Source organism: Podarcis liolepis, assembly GCF_965112155.1.
Source record: "Podarcis liolepis genome assembly, chromosome: 6".
NCBI classification, from domain to species: domain Eukaryota; kingdom Metazoa; phylum Chordata; class Lepidosauria; order Squamata; family Lacertidae; genus Podarcis; species Podarcis liolepis.
In genome coordinates, this window is record NC_139559.1 from 55,817,822 (window position 1) to 55,834,294 (window position 16,473).

The 16,473-nt window shown below is 40.3% G+C and overlaps 1 protein-coding gene and 1 long non-coding RNA gene across 3 annotated transcripts in view; one reads left to right on the forward strand and one right to left on the reverse strand.

Moving 5' to 3' along the window:
* Positions 1 to 6,611, forward strand: part of LOC310709722 — a 64,185-nt gene extending 57,574 nt beyond the window's left edge. The window contains exons 5-6 of one of the 2 annotated variants that reach the window (XR_014527634.1): positions 1 to 43; positions 5,229 to 6,611. This is a non-coding gene — a long non-coding RNA (uncharacterized lncRNA). The remainder of the gene's footprint in view (positions 44 to 5,228) is intronic. The other variant, XR_014527635.1, reaches the window with a different exon arrangement.
* FAF1 (Fas associated factor 1) overlaps positions 1 to 16,473 on the reverse strand; it is a 164,987-nt gene that overhangs the window by 22,994 nt on the left and 125,520 nt on the right. Inside the window, exons 15-16 of the mRNA XM_083509595.1 lie at positions 15,315 to 15,403; positions 417 to 497 (exon numbers count right to left, since the gene is read on the reverse strand). Coding sequence (XP_083365721.1) covers positions 417 to 497; positions 15,315 to 15,403 — 170 coding nt within the window. The remainder of the gene's footprint in view (positions 1 to 416; positions 498 to 15,314; positions 15,404 to 16,473) is intronic.

Here is a 16,473-nt window from a genome sequence, read left to right on the forward strand (position 1 = left end):
AGATGAAATAAACAAGTCACTTCAGATATCATTTATCATTAAGGTACACTCATATTCCAATGGTCCTCATTTTCCTACAAATTATGCCATGCAAAATATGGGTTGTCCAAACTGTGAATGTTCCACAGTTTTCATGGTTTCTCTCAGAGGGAGGCTGTTTTTGGATTACTAGAAAAAGGAGAAATGCATCACAAGAAGGAAGGACAAACAAAGTCTCTAATTTGCATAAAATCTGCATATATTGATGAGTGTGTGTCTAGATACAAATTTAGAAATAACACCACCCATGGCCGCCACACTTTCTTAACTAGAGAGTAAGCTTAAATATCATAATGTAATTCCTGGTCTCAAAAGAGTTCATAAAAATATCTTAATTCATCACTAAATCACATTCTCTAGTATAGAACTGTACACACCTTTGCTCTATCGGCTTCAAGAGAGATTCTGTAAGCTTCATCTTGTTCTCTTTTCACATTCTCTCGGGCCTCACGTTCATCCTGGTATGGGAAAAGAAGGCCAAGAATCAGATTAGGATCCCAAAATTATGTATCATATTTATTCATTCATTCATATCCCATCTTTTCTCCATGGAACTCAAGGTGGGATACTTGGTTCTCCTCCCCACACCCCTGCGATGTAAGTTAGGCGAAGAGACAATGACTGATCTCCCAGATACAACACTCTAACCGCTACACCACATGGGCTCCTCTATTAGGTGGCAATAATGTTTGGATTAATATCTCAAGTGATTGCTTCTTCCACTGCAGAATGAAGAACTAGAAGAAAGCATCTAGCTTAACAATAAAAACAAACAAACAAAAAACAAACCAAGAAATCATAATCTAAGTCATTATTATTTTTAAGCTAGGTCACTATGCCATTCAGGTTAGTCACATTATATGAAGTCTGATCCTATGCATGTTTATGCAGAAGTGTGTTCTACTAAATTCAAGGGATCTTACTCCCAAAGTAAGTATGCATTGGACAGTAGCCTATTGGAAAATCTGTACATTCAGCTTGGGCTCATTTTGTAGGGATCTGAAAAACTATTCAAATTGCAACAGTCTCTTACCAATTTAAATCAACTCTAAAGCAATTGAAGACATTAGTAGTAGAAACAGAAACAGAACTCTGGGGTAACACAACCAATTGATTTATTTCCATGATGTGTCTACTCTAAATTCCAAATATGGACAAAAATGACAAATAAAGGAATGAGAGGCAAGTTCAGTTTCTGAGGCCAGAAAATAGGCTCTAGCTGATCTAAGCAAGTGCTATCATGTTGCTCGATTCCATCAGATTTGCTCATGGTAAAAATCTCACTGATTCACAAATTTAGGGTTAGGAAAGGAACTTTCTTCTCAATCAAAGTGCTTTTGTTGTTGCTTTCCCTAGTACCAACTCTCTTGCTTCAATCACCTGGAGTACATCTGCTCTCTGCCAAGTTTGCACTGCACCACTTGAGTGAAAGGAGCTAGAGCAGTGTTTCCCAACCTTTTTTGGGCAAAGGCACACTTGTTTCATGAAAAAAATCTCGAGGCACACCACCATTACAGCCCCGTGACGTCAGCGCGCAGCGTCACGCCGGGAGGGACATGAATTGCTAGCAAATTACATAATCACCTCCTTGAGGGCTGGCTCATCTTCTCCGAAGGCAGAACCCCATTAATTAACAGCACAGACTCACACCATAGCCAAGACGAGGGGGGAAAACCTCAGTCATGCACAGTCATGCACATGTGGGGGCTAAATGAGGACGAAGACCGGGCAGAGAGCAGGGTTCAAATCACCCCACCTGGCCAGGACAATCCCTGGGTGCTCCCTTGGGCCACTCGCCTGACCCACCTCGCAGGGCTGTTGTTGCGAGGATAACACGGGGAGAACCACGCGCGCCCCCAGGAGCTCCTTGGAGGAGAAAGCGGGTGATGAATGCAATGCACGAAATATATGAGAGGCGACCAGGTTTTGCAGGTGAGGGGCCCCCGCCAGCCTCCGCTTCCAACACCCGGCGCAACGACGCCGAAGTTTCCCCCCGGGCTCAGCTCGGGGAGCAGCGCTGCTCCCCCCCGGCTCCCCTTCGCCCTCCCGGCTCTCTCTGCCGCCCACTGGGGACCCCCCTCACCTGCCAAGTCCGGAGCGCCGGTGGAAGTTGCATGCATGCATGCAGGGCGCCACGTTGCCATTGCATTGCACTGCACTCCATGCAACGCCTGCACGCATGCATTGCCTTGCACGCCCGCCAAGGGGTCTCCCCGCGGTCCGATGCGTCCCCTCCGGCGCGGATTCAGCATTGCAAAAATAAACACCCCCCCGACGCAGCCCTACCTGGGGGGCAGCCTCCGCCTCCGCCGCTCCGCCTCCGCGGGGATCCCCGGGCTCCATCCTGCCGCCCGATCTCCGCGGGGGCGCAGGCAGGCTGCGCGGGGTCTGCGCGGAAGAGCCCCTGCCCGCCCGGCCGCCGCTGCGCTCATTCCATGGCCGGGAGAAGAGCGCTTCAAACAAAACGCCCGGCCCACCAGGCCACGCTGGGAAACGTAGTTTGTGCACCCTGCGCGGGCGCGGAGCCCAAGGGCGAGGGGACTACGGATCCCGGCAGCCCCCGCGCCGGGGACGGAGGGGGAGAGGCCGGGTGCAGGGATGGAGGGACGGGTGGGCGAGCGAGTGAGTGAGTGGCAGCCGCCAAGCCTTGGCCGAGAGCCAGGAAGGGCCTCCCTGGAGGAGGAGGAGGAGGAGGAGGAGGAGGAGGGAGGCGCAGAGCAGGAGGGAGGGAGGGAACCCCAGGGGTCATCTAGTGACGGCGCCCCAATCGAAAATTTGACTTTAAAAAAAAAAATCTTTCGAATTTTTTAATTTTTCCCGCGGCACACCAGGCAACATCTCACGGCACACTAGTGTGCCGCGGAACAGTGGTTGGGAAACACTGAGCTAGAGAGTGAATGGCCTTGTCTTTGAGCATGAGACATGAGCATGATGACACATGATCCAAATAGCTTAACAACTGATGACCAGTCTTTGTTGCTGCTTTGTATTTGTCAAACACCCCAGCGTTTAAACAGGATTTATTTAGGCAGGAATAAAGGTACTAAATGTATTTCACACTAAGGACTACTCCTGCCTTGATAAGACTCTAAATCATCACTTAAAATCAGTGGGTTATCAAAAATTATTTGGCTAGGGTTGGCAAATATGTATTTGTGACATAAATAAAGCCAGCAATGTTTCACTTTTGTAACAATATAATTATACAGCTAATGACGATGATTTCACAGCTTTAAATAAATTGTATTTGAAATCCAGCTGAATAATTTGAAGATTTAGGCTGCCCTTCATTCTTATAGTTAAAAGGGCTGTAAACAATAGGCATAAATAAAATTAAACATTGTTGTATCAATACAGTATCATACATAAAATAAGGCAACCATTTTCATAAAAGAATTAGAGACAATGAAACTCATTCAGAGAAGACTAAATGGTTTTCAAGACTAGCTTCCAAATTCCTTGGCAAACAGTTATATTTTGACATGGCACACAGACTATTATAAGGTCAGCACACGTTAGTGTCCTTTGGGGAAGTATTTTGAAGATGGGAGACCACCACAGAGAAGGCTCTCCTCCAAGTTTCTTAAGGCACAGAGTATGTGGGTCCCAAGGCATATATGGCAGTAAGCACTAGCACCAAAAAGTGGGCTTCAGGTGAAAAGGCAGTCAACATAATCAATGTAATGTAATTCCATCTGGCTGCACCACCTAGCAGCTTCGTTCTGTACCAGTTGAAGCTTCTGAGTAGCTTTCAAGGATAGTACCATGCACAAGCTGAAGTGGCTAAGCATCATCCCTCACCATTGTCTACACGGACTGAGGCTGAAGGGAGCTGGGGTCCCAGGAACGCCTGGAAGGCCACAGGTTAGCCACCACTGCATTAGAGTAAACCAAATCAAAAGTTACCAGAGCATGGTTCCTTGTGGCAAGGCTATTCCTGTTCTCAGCTGGCAAACCAGTATAACACTGTATTTTTCCAGACAGACAGTTTCAGGCATTTCCCTTAGGTTTAGTTCTTCTTCTTCTTGGCATTATTTAAACGGGATATGCAAGGGATGTCAGGAATGTAACAATACATTATGCATGACTGCCTCTCTGGGACAAAGGTGTGAAATGGCACAGCTAAACCTCCATTTCAAAGGGAACAGTTTCCTAAGCAGATGTACCTTCTAAATCAAGTTCATGGTTAGACAATGGAAAATTGTTTATCTAAGTAAGAGATTTAACTATGTAAAATATTTGCATAGTTTTTTTTAAAAAAATACTATGTTTTAATTAAGATTAATGTTGCATTGCAAAGTAAGCAATCCGCAGTACAGGACTTCATCAGTGTGAGATTACAGAGAATATTATGATACCCTTTCATACTTGCAAAAATAAATATTTGCATACCGCCAGCAACAGCCCTGCTCCCAAGGTTTCTTGGCCCCTTGGAGCATCAGCAAAGGACATGTCTCTCTTGCAGTGCTTCCCCCTGCAATTATGTTGTGCCTTTGCAATGCCAGAGTAGACCCACCTTTACTGAGAAAACTATGCATCTGCCCTCCTCCCCTTCTTCCTCATCTGTGAGAGTTCCTCTTACAACCTGCCGAGTTAGATCTTCGTTTTATTTATTTATGGGACTTAAAACCCAGCTTTTGACAGCTTAAATGAAGCATCATATGAACTCTGCACAGCAGCAGCCTCTCTTCACAACAAGGTGTATGAGCAAATTTCTTTACTCTTGCTACCAACTTGGTCAGATGTGCAACAGCACTGAGCGAGTGCTTACCAACATGAGCACAAACCAACCTTTGTAACAGAGAAAAAGTTCTTACTGCCATTTAAAAGCCAGATGATTATGCCATGTTTTGGATTTCATCTACTCCTTAAGAGCAGGGCCTTTTCCATTACAGCATGGTGCTTTGGAACTCACTTCCAAATGAAGTTCATACAACCTCTTCCCTGCTAGCCTTTAAAAAGATAAGCATTTTTTAAAAAAATTAATTGGACCTTACTTCCTGTTGTTTTATTGCTTGCCCTTGTTGGTTCAGTGCTTTATTTTAATTTTGTAAACTTGTCTAATGTACCTATGAAAGTAGAGCATCAGTAAAAAACATTTTCTCATTTTGGAAAAGCATTTAAAACTTAAGATATAACGTGGCAAGTGCCTTGTACAAGACCATTCTAACTCATTACTGTCTATTCAGGCAGGAAGCAGTTCCACAAAGTCATTTTAACAAGAAATGTCAAGGACTAAACTTGGGACTCTACATATACAAGAAATGTCATTGAGTGATGGTCCTACTCAAAGATGATCAAGGATCTGGAAATCAAGCCTTATGAGGAACTGCTGAAGGAGCTTGGTATGTTTAGCCTGGAAAAGAGGAGACTGAGATAGCCATCTTCAAATATATCAAGGGCTGTCACATGGAAGATGCAGCAAGCTTGTTTTCTCTTGCCCCAGAGAGTAGGACTCGATCCAGCAGATTCAAGTTACAAGAAAGGAGATTCCAACTAAACATCAAGAAGAACTTTCTGAGGGGAGGAGCTGTTTGACAGTCGAAAAAACTGCCTAGAGTGGCAGTTCTTGGTGGTGGAATCTCCTTCCTTGCAGGTTTTTAAGCATAGGTTGGATGGTCATCTGTTATGAATGCTTTAGTTGAGATTCCTGCATTGCAGGGTTTGGACTTGATGACCCTTGGGGTCCCTTCCAACTCTACAATTCTGTGATTCTACTCTTTAAATTGAGGCTATTCTTATTAATAACCTGTATTCATAAACTAAGTGTTTGTGTAAATATAAGCTATCCTCCTCAGTTTTAATACCAGTTATATGTTTTCTTCTTTGACACTGATAGCAAAGCAAAAACATCTACAGTCAAATTTCAGAATGCAGATAAAAATTAAAAGTTGCCTTTAAAATGTAAGTTTCATTAAATGTTCTACTCCAAGTAATTACATGGAGCTTTTTCAAGACATGCTTGCTAAGTGCTTTACAGGTCACTGGAAAGCAAATGACATTTCACTCCCTTGACAGCCAACCAGCAATATTGCTCACTTACGGTTGTTGAGAAAATGTGAATGCCAGAAGTTGAATCTTGCCCAGATTCAAAAAGCATAAGGGGCAAACAAGCTCATAAGAGTTGCCTTCCTCTATAACTTAGATAATTATTATTCATTAAGTACAGGTGAACATAATTGTACCTCAATGCCTGGCTAGATGGGAGATACAAAATTTGTCTAGAACAGTAACTAGATGATAGAAGGAAGCCAATTTACCTCACCCTTCCTGCTATATAACAGTGACACACAGCAGCTTACACAATCAGTGTGTGGGGTGGAGAATGACAAACCTAACAAACAATTGTAATAAAATCTATGAGTAAAACTCCAAGATACTATAATATAACTCAAGCAATGTGTTAGTTCTACTGGGCTTTACTCAAGACAGCAGTCCATATCCCGGACATTATTACAAGTAAAAACGTGAACCGTTTTTCAGCAGGAGGTGGCGGTAGGCAAAAAGCTCTTAAATTGCTTTGTAGTGCTCCTTGTAAGCTTTAGCTTTTTAAGTAAACTGCTTTGAGAACACTTGTGTGGAAAAGTGGCACATAATGTTGGGTTGGGTTGGTTAGCATCCTAACAAGACATCCATGAATCATACAGCTCCTTCAGTCCATGGACAGGACCATGATCTAATGGAGTACCAGCAGAAGGTGGGATGAAGTTTTCCTTTCCTTTGCATCTTCTCTCAAATTGCTCCTGTGAGCCTCCCAACCTTCTGCAACAGATTTTCAGCAGATATAACTGACTAGTTGGGAAAGAGGAAACAGTGGAAGTTACCTTGGGGTGGTGGGAGCATCCTGTAAGCATACTCTCCCCAGGGTTACTTCCAGCAACAGAAGCCTGGTACAAGATTGTAGTGCAACTTTATTCAAGTCTAGTCTAAAGTAAGTCTCATTGTTTTCTGTGGGACTTAATCCAGGGTAAATATGTTCCGAATTGAGGCCTCAGTCAGTATGTTAATTAATTATAATATATTGCTGATAACATAGTCATAGGGCGTCTTATTATTATTCATTAAGTACAGGTGAACATAATTGTACCTCAATGCCTGGCTAGATGGGAGATACAAAATTTGTAGTGCATGCATGCAAAAATTATAACATATACCATGCATCTTTTCCAAACTTTATGTTTTTCTCAGCCTCATAGTTTAGCTAACAATAACCATGTATTCTTTACAGTTCACCCCCAATATCTGGAATGAGGGGGACAATGATTCTGCAGCAGATAATGTGCAACTCACAGACAACTGAGCACTGATTTCTGACCTTTCAAACACTTTCACTCATTCTGTGACTCTTTTTGCAATGAATTTTAAGGACAAGGAGCAAGAGGTTGAGAGGAGAGGCTTATGGATGGGAGAAGTAGAATGATACCCACAAAGAGAAAATGACAGCAATAGGTCCCCTTATTTAAAAGGCCTGAGGATCACAGTTCTGTATCAACATACCTATTAAGATACGCCTTTGGAATATATAGATCTATCTAGTGCATAAGCCTCAAATGTGACCCAAAGCAAGCCGTCTTTGAAACACAACAGTAATGAATCCATAAAGCAAAATGAAAAACAGAGCTTTTAATCTGTGAGAACAGATTATGCCATGATTATTCTGCATTCCACTGCTTAGCCATTGGATATACATTATGAATATTGAAATTTCTCATTGCTTAGCTGTTATTCAGAAATGCTGTAGGGGTAGGACCCCCCCTGCCCCCCCTCAAGATGTTGGACAATTGATCTTGTGTCAGTGTGACAATATGGCAACATTTAATTGGCAGCTTTGATGGAATCAGTATGAAATCTTTTTAGAAATAAATTAAAGTGACAGCAAGATTACTCCATGGAAAGAAACAGTCTGCTGCTAAGCTGCAGTTAACTTCCCCTTTTTGATTTCATAAACCTTCATATTTTATTTTAAAATATTTTCTTGATCAGTCCATGTTGAGGCCAGGCTGAAATTCCTCCCTCTCAAATCACTATCATTGTACACCATCTTTCCACTCCCACTGAATTCCCTGCACAGATAAGCATAATTCCCATGAAGCATTCTGACTCTGTGGGAATGCCTAGGATGGCTGCTGCTTGAAGCAGTGTCAAATATTTCTCCCCCCCCCCCCATTAAAAAAAAACAGCAACCATCTTCATCTTAGGACGCACTCTTGATTGTAAATCTGCTTTAACTTATTTTAATACAGTTACAGATAGGTAGCCGTGTTGGTCTGCCATAGTCAAAATAAAAAAATTCCTTCCAGTAGCACCTTTAAGACCAACTAAGTTAGTTCTTGGTATGAGCTTTCGTGTGCATGCACACTTCTTTTAATACAGTGACTGTAAATTGTTGTGACCCAACCTGGGAGCTCATGGTGAAGAGTCAGCAAGAATTCTAATAAAATCTTAATTATATAATCAGCATCATCTTCAAACATAAGGCTACTCCCACCTGAAAGTTCTGAAGTTTTACTCTCCCAAGATTAATTCAATCTTTGGGTGGGGCATTTTCTCCTCATCTTCACTAAAATGCTGAAAAAAGTCAGGACTGAGTAAAGTTCCATCAAGTACTTGTTCATTATCCAGCAAGGATAGTCACAACTATGTCCTATTGAACTAAATGGTCAGATTTAAATTGCTTCTCAACTTGGGAAATATCTTTCTTGTGAAAAGGAAACAAAATCTAAGTTTTAGAAACTCAAATTCTACACTATCTTTCTAGCTTGTCTTTCTGCATCCTCAAGGAGGAGTTTGAGTCTCAATTAATATCTGACCCAATTAAATGCTAAGTTATCTCAGAGCAACACACAGCCCATTATACCCTGAAATTCAACAATCTATGTGTTCACATAAGGCACTAGAAACCAAAGAACCCACCCTACATATTCTCTGTTTGCAAAGGATGAGAATCTATTTCAAACATTTTATTGAGCCACACCTGAAGTTAAAACTATTACTGCCTGCAGCTAATCATGGGAGTGTGAAAGAAAAAACACCCAGCTTGTCTAAACAAAACAACATAATAGAAAACATTAACCTGATCCTCCAAAGATGACAGACTTGTACATTTTATAGCTTAACACAGGAAAATCTATGGATATATATACAGAGTGTGTGGGTTGTTGTTTTATAAATGATATAAAAGCTGCCCAAATAAAGCCTAACTTTTACTGCTGTTCTCACATTCTCTTATAATGCTAAAATAAAAAAAATCCTTCCAGTAGCACCTTAAAGACCAACTAAGTTAGTTCTTGGTATGAGCTTTCGTGTGCATGCACACTTCTTCAGAGCTTACGTGTGCATGCACACTTCTTATAATGCTGTTCTCACATCTCATTCTCTTATAATGGCAATGGTTCCCACCTGAGAGGTGCTGGAACTGAGTTCCAGCGAGTTCCAGCTAAAAAAAAAAAGCCCTGCTTGCTATTACTTTTTGGAAATATTTCTTAAAAACCCATCACAATTTGCTTTGTCCCCAAATGGCTGACTTGCTTCAATAAGCTAATTTGAGGTACTTTTTGTGCAGTTTGCCTTTTTGTTGTTGTTGTTGTTAATGGTCTTGATTCTATGCCTTAACATCAGGGTGGCATGCAAAAATCTGTGAAACAACACTTTTGTGACTTGTACATAAAGTGACACTATAAACTTTCAATTTCTTAATTTTTGTATCCCAGGCCACTGTTAAATGCTTGCTCTCTGTTCCTGTGCCTTTAACAATAAAGCTACTCAATTTAAGTTCACAGGAAAGGAATTTGGGCTGATGGCTGATCACACAATCTGAAAGCTTAGCTGACAGTCCACCTATTTCCAGATAAATAAACATAAAAACATTAAAAAGTTTTTCCTCTCCATGAACCTGAATAGTTCTCCATGCCTTTATCAGTGTTACTCTTATTTCTACAGGTGGTTTTTTTAAATAAAAGAAACACACACTATGTTTTTCAGGAAGAAGATTGAAAAACCAGCTGATGGGAAGTCAAAGTGAATAGACATTTTCAAGTGGGATTTGCAAATAAAGGAAGTTTTTTCAAGCAATTGTAGAACAATATATATCTACCATGAATCTTATCCTAAAGCAACGAGGGTTAAATGTTGCATAACAAGAAAAATAAACATTATGTTAGGCCTACTGTTACTTAACTTAAAAATGTGGACAAGTCAGACCAGCTGTGTAACAGTCAATGCTTTTACAGTAATAAATTTTGACAGCAGAAATAAAAAGAATGCATTATCGAGGTATCATCAAATGGGTTCTGTCAGTACATAGGAACTCCACCCTATATAAGCTTGTCAAAAAGTGTTACTGTAATCCATTGAGAAGTCTCCTCCTCAGGCAAGAGAGGAAAAAATGCATAAGGAGGAGGCTCAAAACAGGTGTGTTGAATTGTAATACCATTATTTAATCACAAATCTCTTCTCATTAGTTTCATATGTGACAAATTCAGGCTCTATTCTTGCCTATCATGCAATGCTAGAATCATCACTCAACAGACAAGTTAAAAGCCAAATGTAAACAATGAAACTGTGGACATGTCTTTTTAACACTGTACACTCCTCAAACACAAAAGGCTTAATAAATTACTGCCATTTCTCTTGGAGCTCCCAGCTAGGTCTCCAGTAACAATATGAGACTGAAGGAAATTATATTTCTCAATTAAAATTGGACTTCCTCTGGATAGAAACAGCCACTTTCTCTGTCTCACTTTTTTCCAAAGCTGCTACTGCTCAGGATAACATTGCCAATTCATTATGGTAATATACTACAATTTAGTCCACAGGCATTTAGGGTGTAATCCTAAAGCCAGTAGGAGACCAGTTGTGGACCTCTGGATTCAGAGTCCCATTCCATCAGAGAAGGAAAGCCCACTGGTATGATGGCACACATGCTGCTAGAAGATCCCTGGTACACCCACAGAAAGGTCTGTCAGTGCAGATGTCCCACTGGTTGTGTTTTGCTGGTGGAGGTAGTGAAACAAGGGCAGCTAAGGATCTGTAAGACCTCAAGATCTCTTGAATTCCCAACGTGCCCATAAGAAGCCCTCAACTACACTGTTCCGAGAGCCGGCATAGCTAATTGCTTCTCACTGAACACAATGGCAAGGGAGTAAATGAAGGAAAGCAGCCCCACCAAGAAAGGTAGAATCCCCACCCCTACTTCCCACTCAGGCTGGAGTGAGCTGGCAGGGCACTGGAAGTGGTGCTTGCTCTGTTACCTTACTCAGAAATTATGGGAAGCCACTCTTGTGGGATTGAAAAATACCCACCACTCCCTAAAGTACTTAAGTTACCTGAATTTTAGGCCTCTATCTACATGTTTGCTAAAACTGTGCAGTGTCTCAGTTTTGTCTTACTTTTCTTCTTCTTCAGTTAGCCTCAGTGATACTAGAAGAGTTCTATCCTCTATCTACAATTAACCGAAAAACCCAGCTCCACATTATGACACCTAGCAAAGGATACTGTGTTAAATGCTATGCAAAAGTGTGTCACATGGTTATTCATGATTTGAAGACTTCTAAGCATATAAATATATGAAAAGGGTAACGTTCCAAATTTTCATACTGGGTCATTGTCGATTCCCCCCACCCTAGCTGGAATATATATTCTTTGAACATACAGAACCATTCTTTTGTGCCTCCATGTACAAAAAAAATATACATGTTGACTTAGAAAAAAATAACAGCCAAAAACCTCGGAAGAACTTTCTGTTTATCTTTTTGTGGTTTATGATGGCTTACAATTGTTACTAGGAAAACAGTAACAGAAACCGGAATCTGTATCCTGCTTGCTATTGTCACATTTTGAAAGAATGTTCATGTAAATGCATTAAGATCTTCACTAGAAAAAGGAGTTGCTGTTTAAACAGAAGTTGTCGGGAACAAGGCTTATAAAAAAGAGTTACATGTTAGCTAGCAAACCACGAAAAAACAATATTTTTTTCACATGCCAACGCCTCTTGCTAAGTACATAATATATGGATTACTTCACTACCTGTTTAGCACATTATTTTAGCTAGTGAATTGCATTTCTCTTAAAGACACTGAGGAATAAAGCTGGTTTTATTCCTCAAATGTTCTTATAGGTTTGAAATGAATTGCAGACACTATGTTTATGTTAAGTTGTTAACTATTTTGCCTTTCCAAAGAAAACCATTCCACTTCTGTTTTTTGGTACTTCCAGGATATGTGAAAAGGGAGAAAGGTGCATGCATGTTCTCCCCTGGAAAAAAAAACCCACAAGCGAGATGCAGAAACACAATACTGGAAGCATGAATTACTGGCACAATTATTTTTTGCTACTTCTCTGAAAGTGAGAAGCCATCTTATGCTTCCTGGTGTTTGAAACCAACATGTGAGTCAATAAACCAACACAGCCTATATCGGCCATGTTTGGTGGTTGACCAAAGACTCAATAATCTGCCTGTTTATATTGCCTGCCTGGGACTGTAAGACCATTGTGCCGGTGCTGCTGCTGACAAGCAGCTGGAAACCACAGCTGAAGACTGCATTTGGCTTGACATGTGCACAGCGCTATCTTGGTAGCTGAAAGGAAAGGGAACAAGGCTATAATGATATCTCAGCCAATCCAATTTGAGCTGCCCAATCAGCAGCACATGGCACACTGCAGTCTCCCCACCCCTGCCCCAATCAGTAAATAACTAGCACTCCTATTGCACAGACAGTGGCAGTGCTAGTGCTACTCTACCTGTTCTCACTAACTGCAGGTCAGGGAAGGAGACTGATTACTCTCAGAAATACTCCAGAGAGAGGCTATAGCACCAGAGTCCCACTGCCTACAACGTGAGTTTGCGAGCACCATCCTTAACATAGAAAATAGACCTTATTGAGAGAAAATCAGAGCCTGTTAGAATAAAACCAGTGTTTGAAATGGCACCCCTAGTCATCCCTAACAACCTGAAGGTAACAAAGAATGGGGCAATGGAATAGGCCATATATATCTTCACAAGCCATCCATTAGGCAGGTACAATTAGGCAGCAACTTAAAAACAAGACAACTATGATTTTAAAATCTGCACAACAACATAGAGTGGAATCTAGATGTTTCCCTTGTGATCACAGAAAAGCTTTTCATTCAAGGGGCACCTCTGCTAAGTGATGATGAGAGAGACAATTATTGCAAATTCGCCCTTCCTCCGAAAGCTCCCTGCACTACCTTTCACTCTGGGCTGGAAGGTCTCTAAACTCTGAAGCCAATTTACAGGGGGCACTGTAGGGCTGCAGCTCCTCCTCCATTCTTCCATTAATGGAGGCATCTGTTGGCTCAGAAGCCCTTCTGGGAGTGCAAGGGTACCTCGGCCCTCTTTTGCATACTAAACAGCCCAATCATTTGAGACCTGAAATGCTTCCATGAAAGCTTATTTTATAATATATCATCTCATGGTTACCTTCTGTTATAATGCAATGAAGATTCAACAATATTATGCAATAAATTTCATAAATTTATGCAATCCTCATAACTAAGAATTCTATCAAGAATAGAAAGGAATTAGAGTAGAGAGAGGAAATGGATATGGTAGATAGAAATGCAGATGACATACATTCATATTATTACATAAAATAATCAGTAAATCTTGTACTAATGAGAAACAAGACTTAAATGGCTGAAAAATGTATTTAGTGCATTATTGTCAATCAATGTCTCTACAACCAGGATAACAATAATCTTGAATGGCAACACACCTATTATTACAAATTCCTAACTAAGTACTTCATTACTCGCAAATGTCACTCCCAATTTACAGAGTAACAGATAAATGTCTCATTACTGTATACCTGTCTTGTGTCTACTTTTTTTTTGTAAAACTGAAACACTGACAGTTCTGGAAAACTTTGTACTTCCACTTGCTCATTTAGTTTGAATGAAAGAGACCTGTACGGTAATGTATAATTTTATTATTATATATTGAAAGGTACCTTTGCTAGAGTACTAAAGTATGATTGTTTTCCTATTTTTTAATCATGATGGTAAGGAATGAAAGAAGTGGAAAGTTTTTAGTATAGTGAAGCCAAATTACTAGTAAGAAAGAAATTATGAGAATACTCTCCCCATATAATAAGCTGCTTTGAACATGTGAAAGGTCGATTAAAAACATGAGATGGACTTCTGCTACAACCAAAATATTTTGTTCTATAACTTTTCCATTATTTCTATTACATTACTGTGATGTTATATGTTTCAGGCTACCAACCTTATTATTTACAATTTCCATCTTAATTTTTAGCTAACCAGTGACACACTTTCTTTTTTAATCAACATTACAAAAACCAGTATGAACAGTAAATAACAGTTTTTAAATTTGCCGTTCAATACTTGTGCCTTTCCAGGTGCAATAATCTTTTCTCCACATTCAGATGATTTCCTCAAGAGATAATTTCCCCCAGTACTCAAAGACAATATTTAGCCATTAGATTGCTTTTGCAAATTCAATGAAATTTCTAAGAGTCACAGGTGTCTATTGGACTATGATACTAGGTTCCTCCCATCTCTCCAATCCATTACATTTTTATTTTGTGTTCTATCAGTTCTATCTTACCAGTTCATTGTTGTAGCATTTCAGTATCAAATGTTCATCTATCCCTGTTCATCTTTCCCATTTAAAATAAAGCAAACACCTGTCAAAGCTCCCTTCCCTCTGTAACATATCGTGTCATATAATGAACCTTAGCTTTTTATTTTACTTATTTAAAAGCTATATATTCATTTTTAACACTGACGCTCACTTCTGCTCTGACTTCTTACACGTGACGGCCGACGGACTCTGTCCGTTACATGCAGGGGTGGAGAACATTTGGCCCTTCAAATGTTGCTGAACTGCAACTTCCATCAGCTCTATCAAGCATGGCCAATGACCATGGATGATGGGGGCTTTAGTTCAGCAACATCTGGAGGGCCAAAGGTTTCCCACACCTGTGTTAGCGCATCCTGGTATTAGTGTGACTTGATGAAAAGGACAGCAGCCGTGTCCAGTTGTACAAGAGAGCTCATTAGGTGGAACTTCTCTTACTTGTGCAGTAAAAACCTGCAAAAACTTCCTCTTTCCCCAACTATTACAGCCACAGGAACCTTGTTTTCCTTAGCATCCGGTCGTACAATGTGCAATTGGTGCTGAATTGGGGACCAAACAGATCTAGTGCTATGAATAGAATCCAATATTTTTTAATTGTCTGGAAAGGCCTTTACTCGAAATTCACCAGATGTCTGGAGTGATGTCCAGCTCTCACCTCATCTTTTATGTCTTCCTGCTGCTGAGCACCGAAGATCTCCATTGCAGCCATCAGCCTCATCATTAGCTCATCCACTGTTGTGTTACCTAGCAACAAAGAAAGATAGCTGAACTTCATATTATTAAAGTTATTAAAAAACCAGAAAGTCATTCTAGAATTAATCCAAAAGGAATACCTAGCAGGGGTTTTTATAAGTCATAATAAGAATATGAGATGAGATTCTTAGAATATTTTCTGTTTATCAGTGGGCTGCCCCCCACAAGTTTCTAATTTTTCCAATATAATGTAAGCACAAGCATAGACGAAAGTATTTATTCTGAATTGATTGATGATGCTTTCTGTTATATTTCCCTATAGGTGAAAATAGGATCACTAAACAGAGAGAGAGGGGGCTTTTTTTTTTATTTCTTTCAGGTAGCTGAAAGAAGCATCTTTTAAAAAATATTGTCAAACTGATATGTAAAATTTGGGGTAGCTTCAAAGAAGAATTTGAGGGCATTAGCTCAAAACACTTTCCACAGAGTAGTTTCAATTATATCCAAATTCTTCCAGAATTTTATATTGCATCTCAAATAGCAGTATATATATCCTGTTGTCCCTTGAAATCCTACCCTTCCTTTCACATTAGTCCAAATATTGTTAAAATCCATTCTATGGACCTGTCAGGTTTTCATTCCTGGGTGGCAATAGCAATTCTCTATTCTCCAATGCAAGGTGAGCTGACGTGCAAGAAGATGGTAGCTTCACTTCTTTCCATTATTTTCCAAGTGAGATTTTGCTTGCTCTCCACAGCAATACTGGCTGCATACTGGCTGCATTTGGCATTGTGAAATTTTGAATTTCAAATGTCGACCTTTCAGAAATCAGGATGTCTTAGACAACATACATACTAAATTTAAACTTGGAAAAGCAATGCTAAGAGTACAGAGAGGGACTTTTTATATGATAAAACATCAGACTGCTATAGCTTTGGTTAGATTTGGACCCTTGTTTTGCTTTCAAATGCATGCAGGCAGACTCCTTCAGTTATGGAAATCTCAACTTGAAATCAACAACATTTCAATATTTTTAAGAGTTCCAAATTAAGAATGTTGCAAGATTCCTGAATTCAATGACTCAAAACATAAAGGGCTCTGGCCTGGTTATAACATCTCTT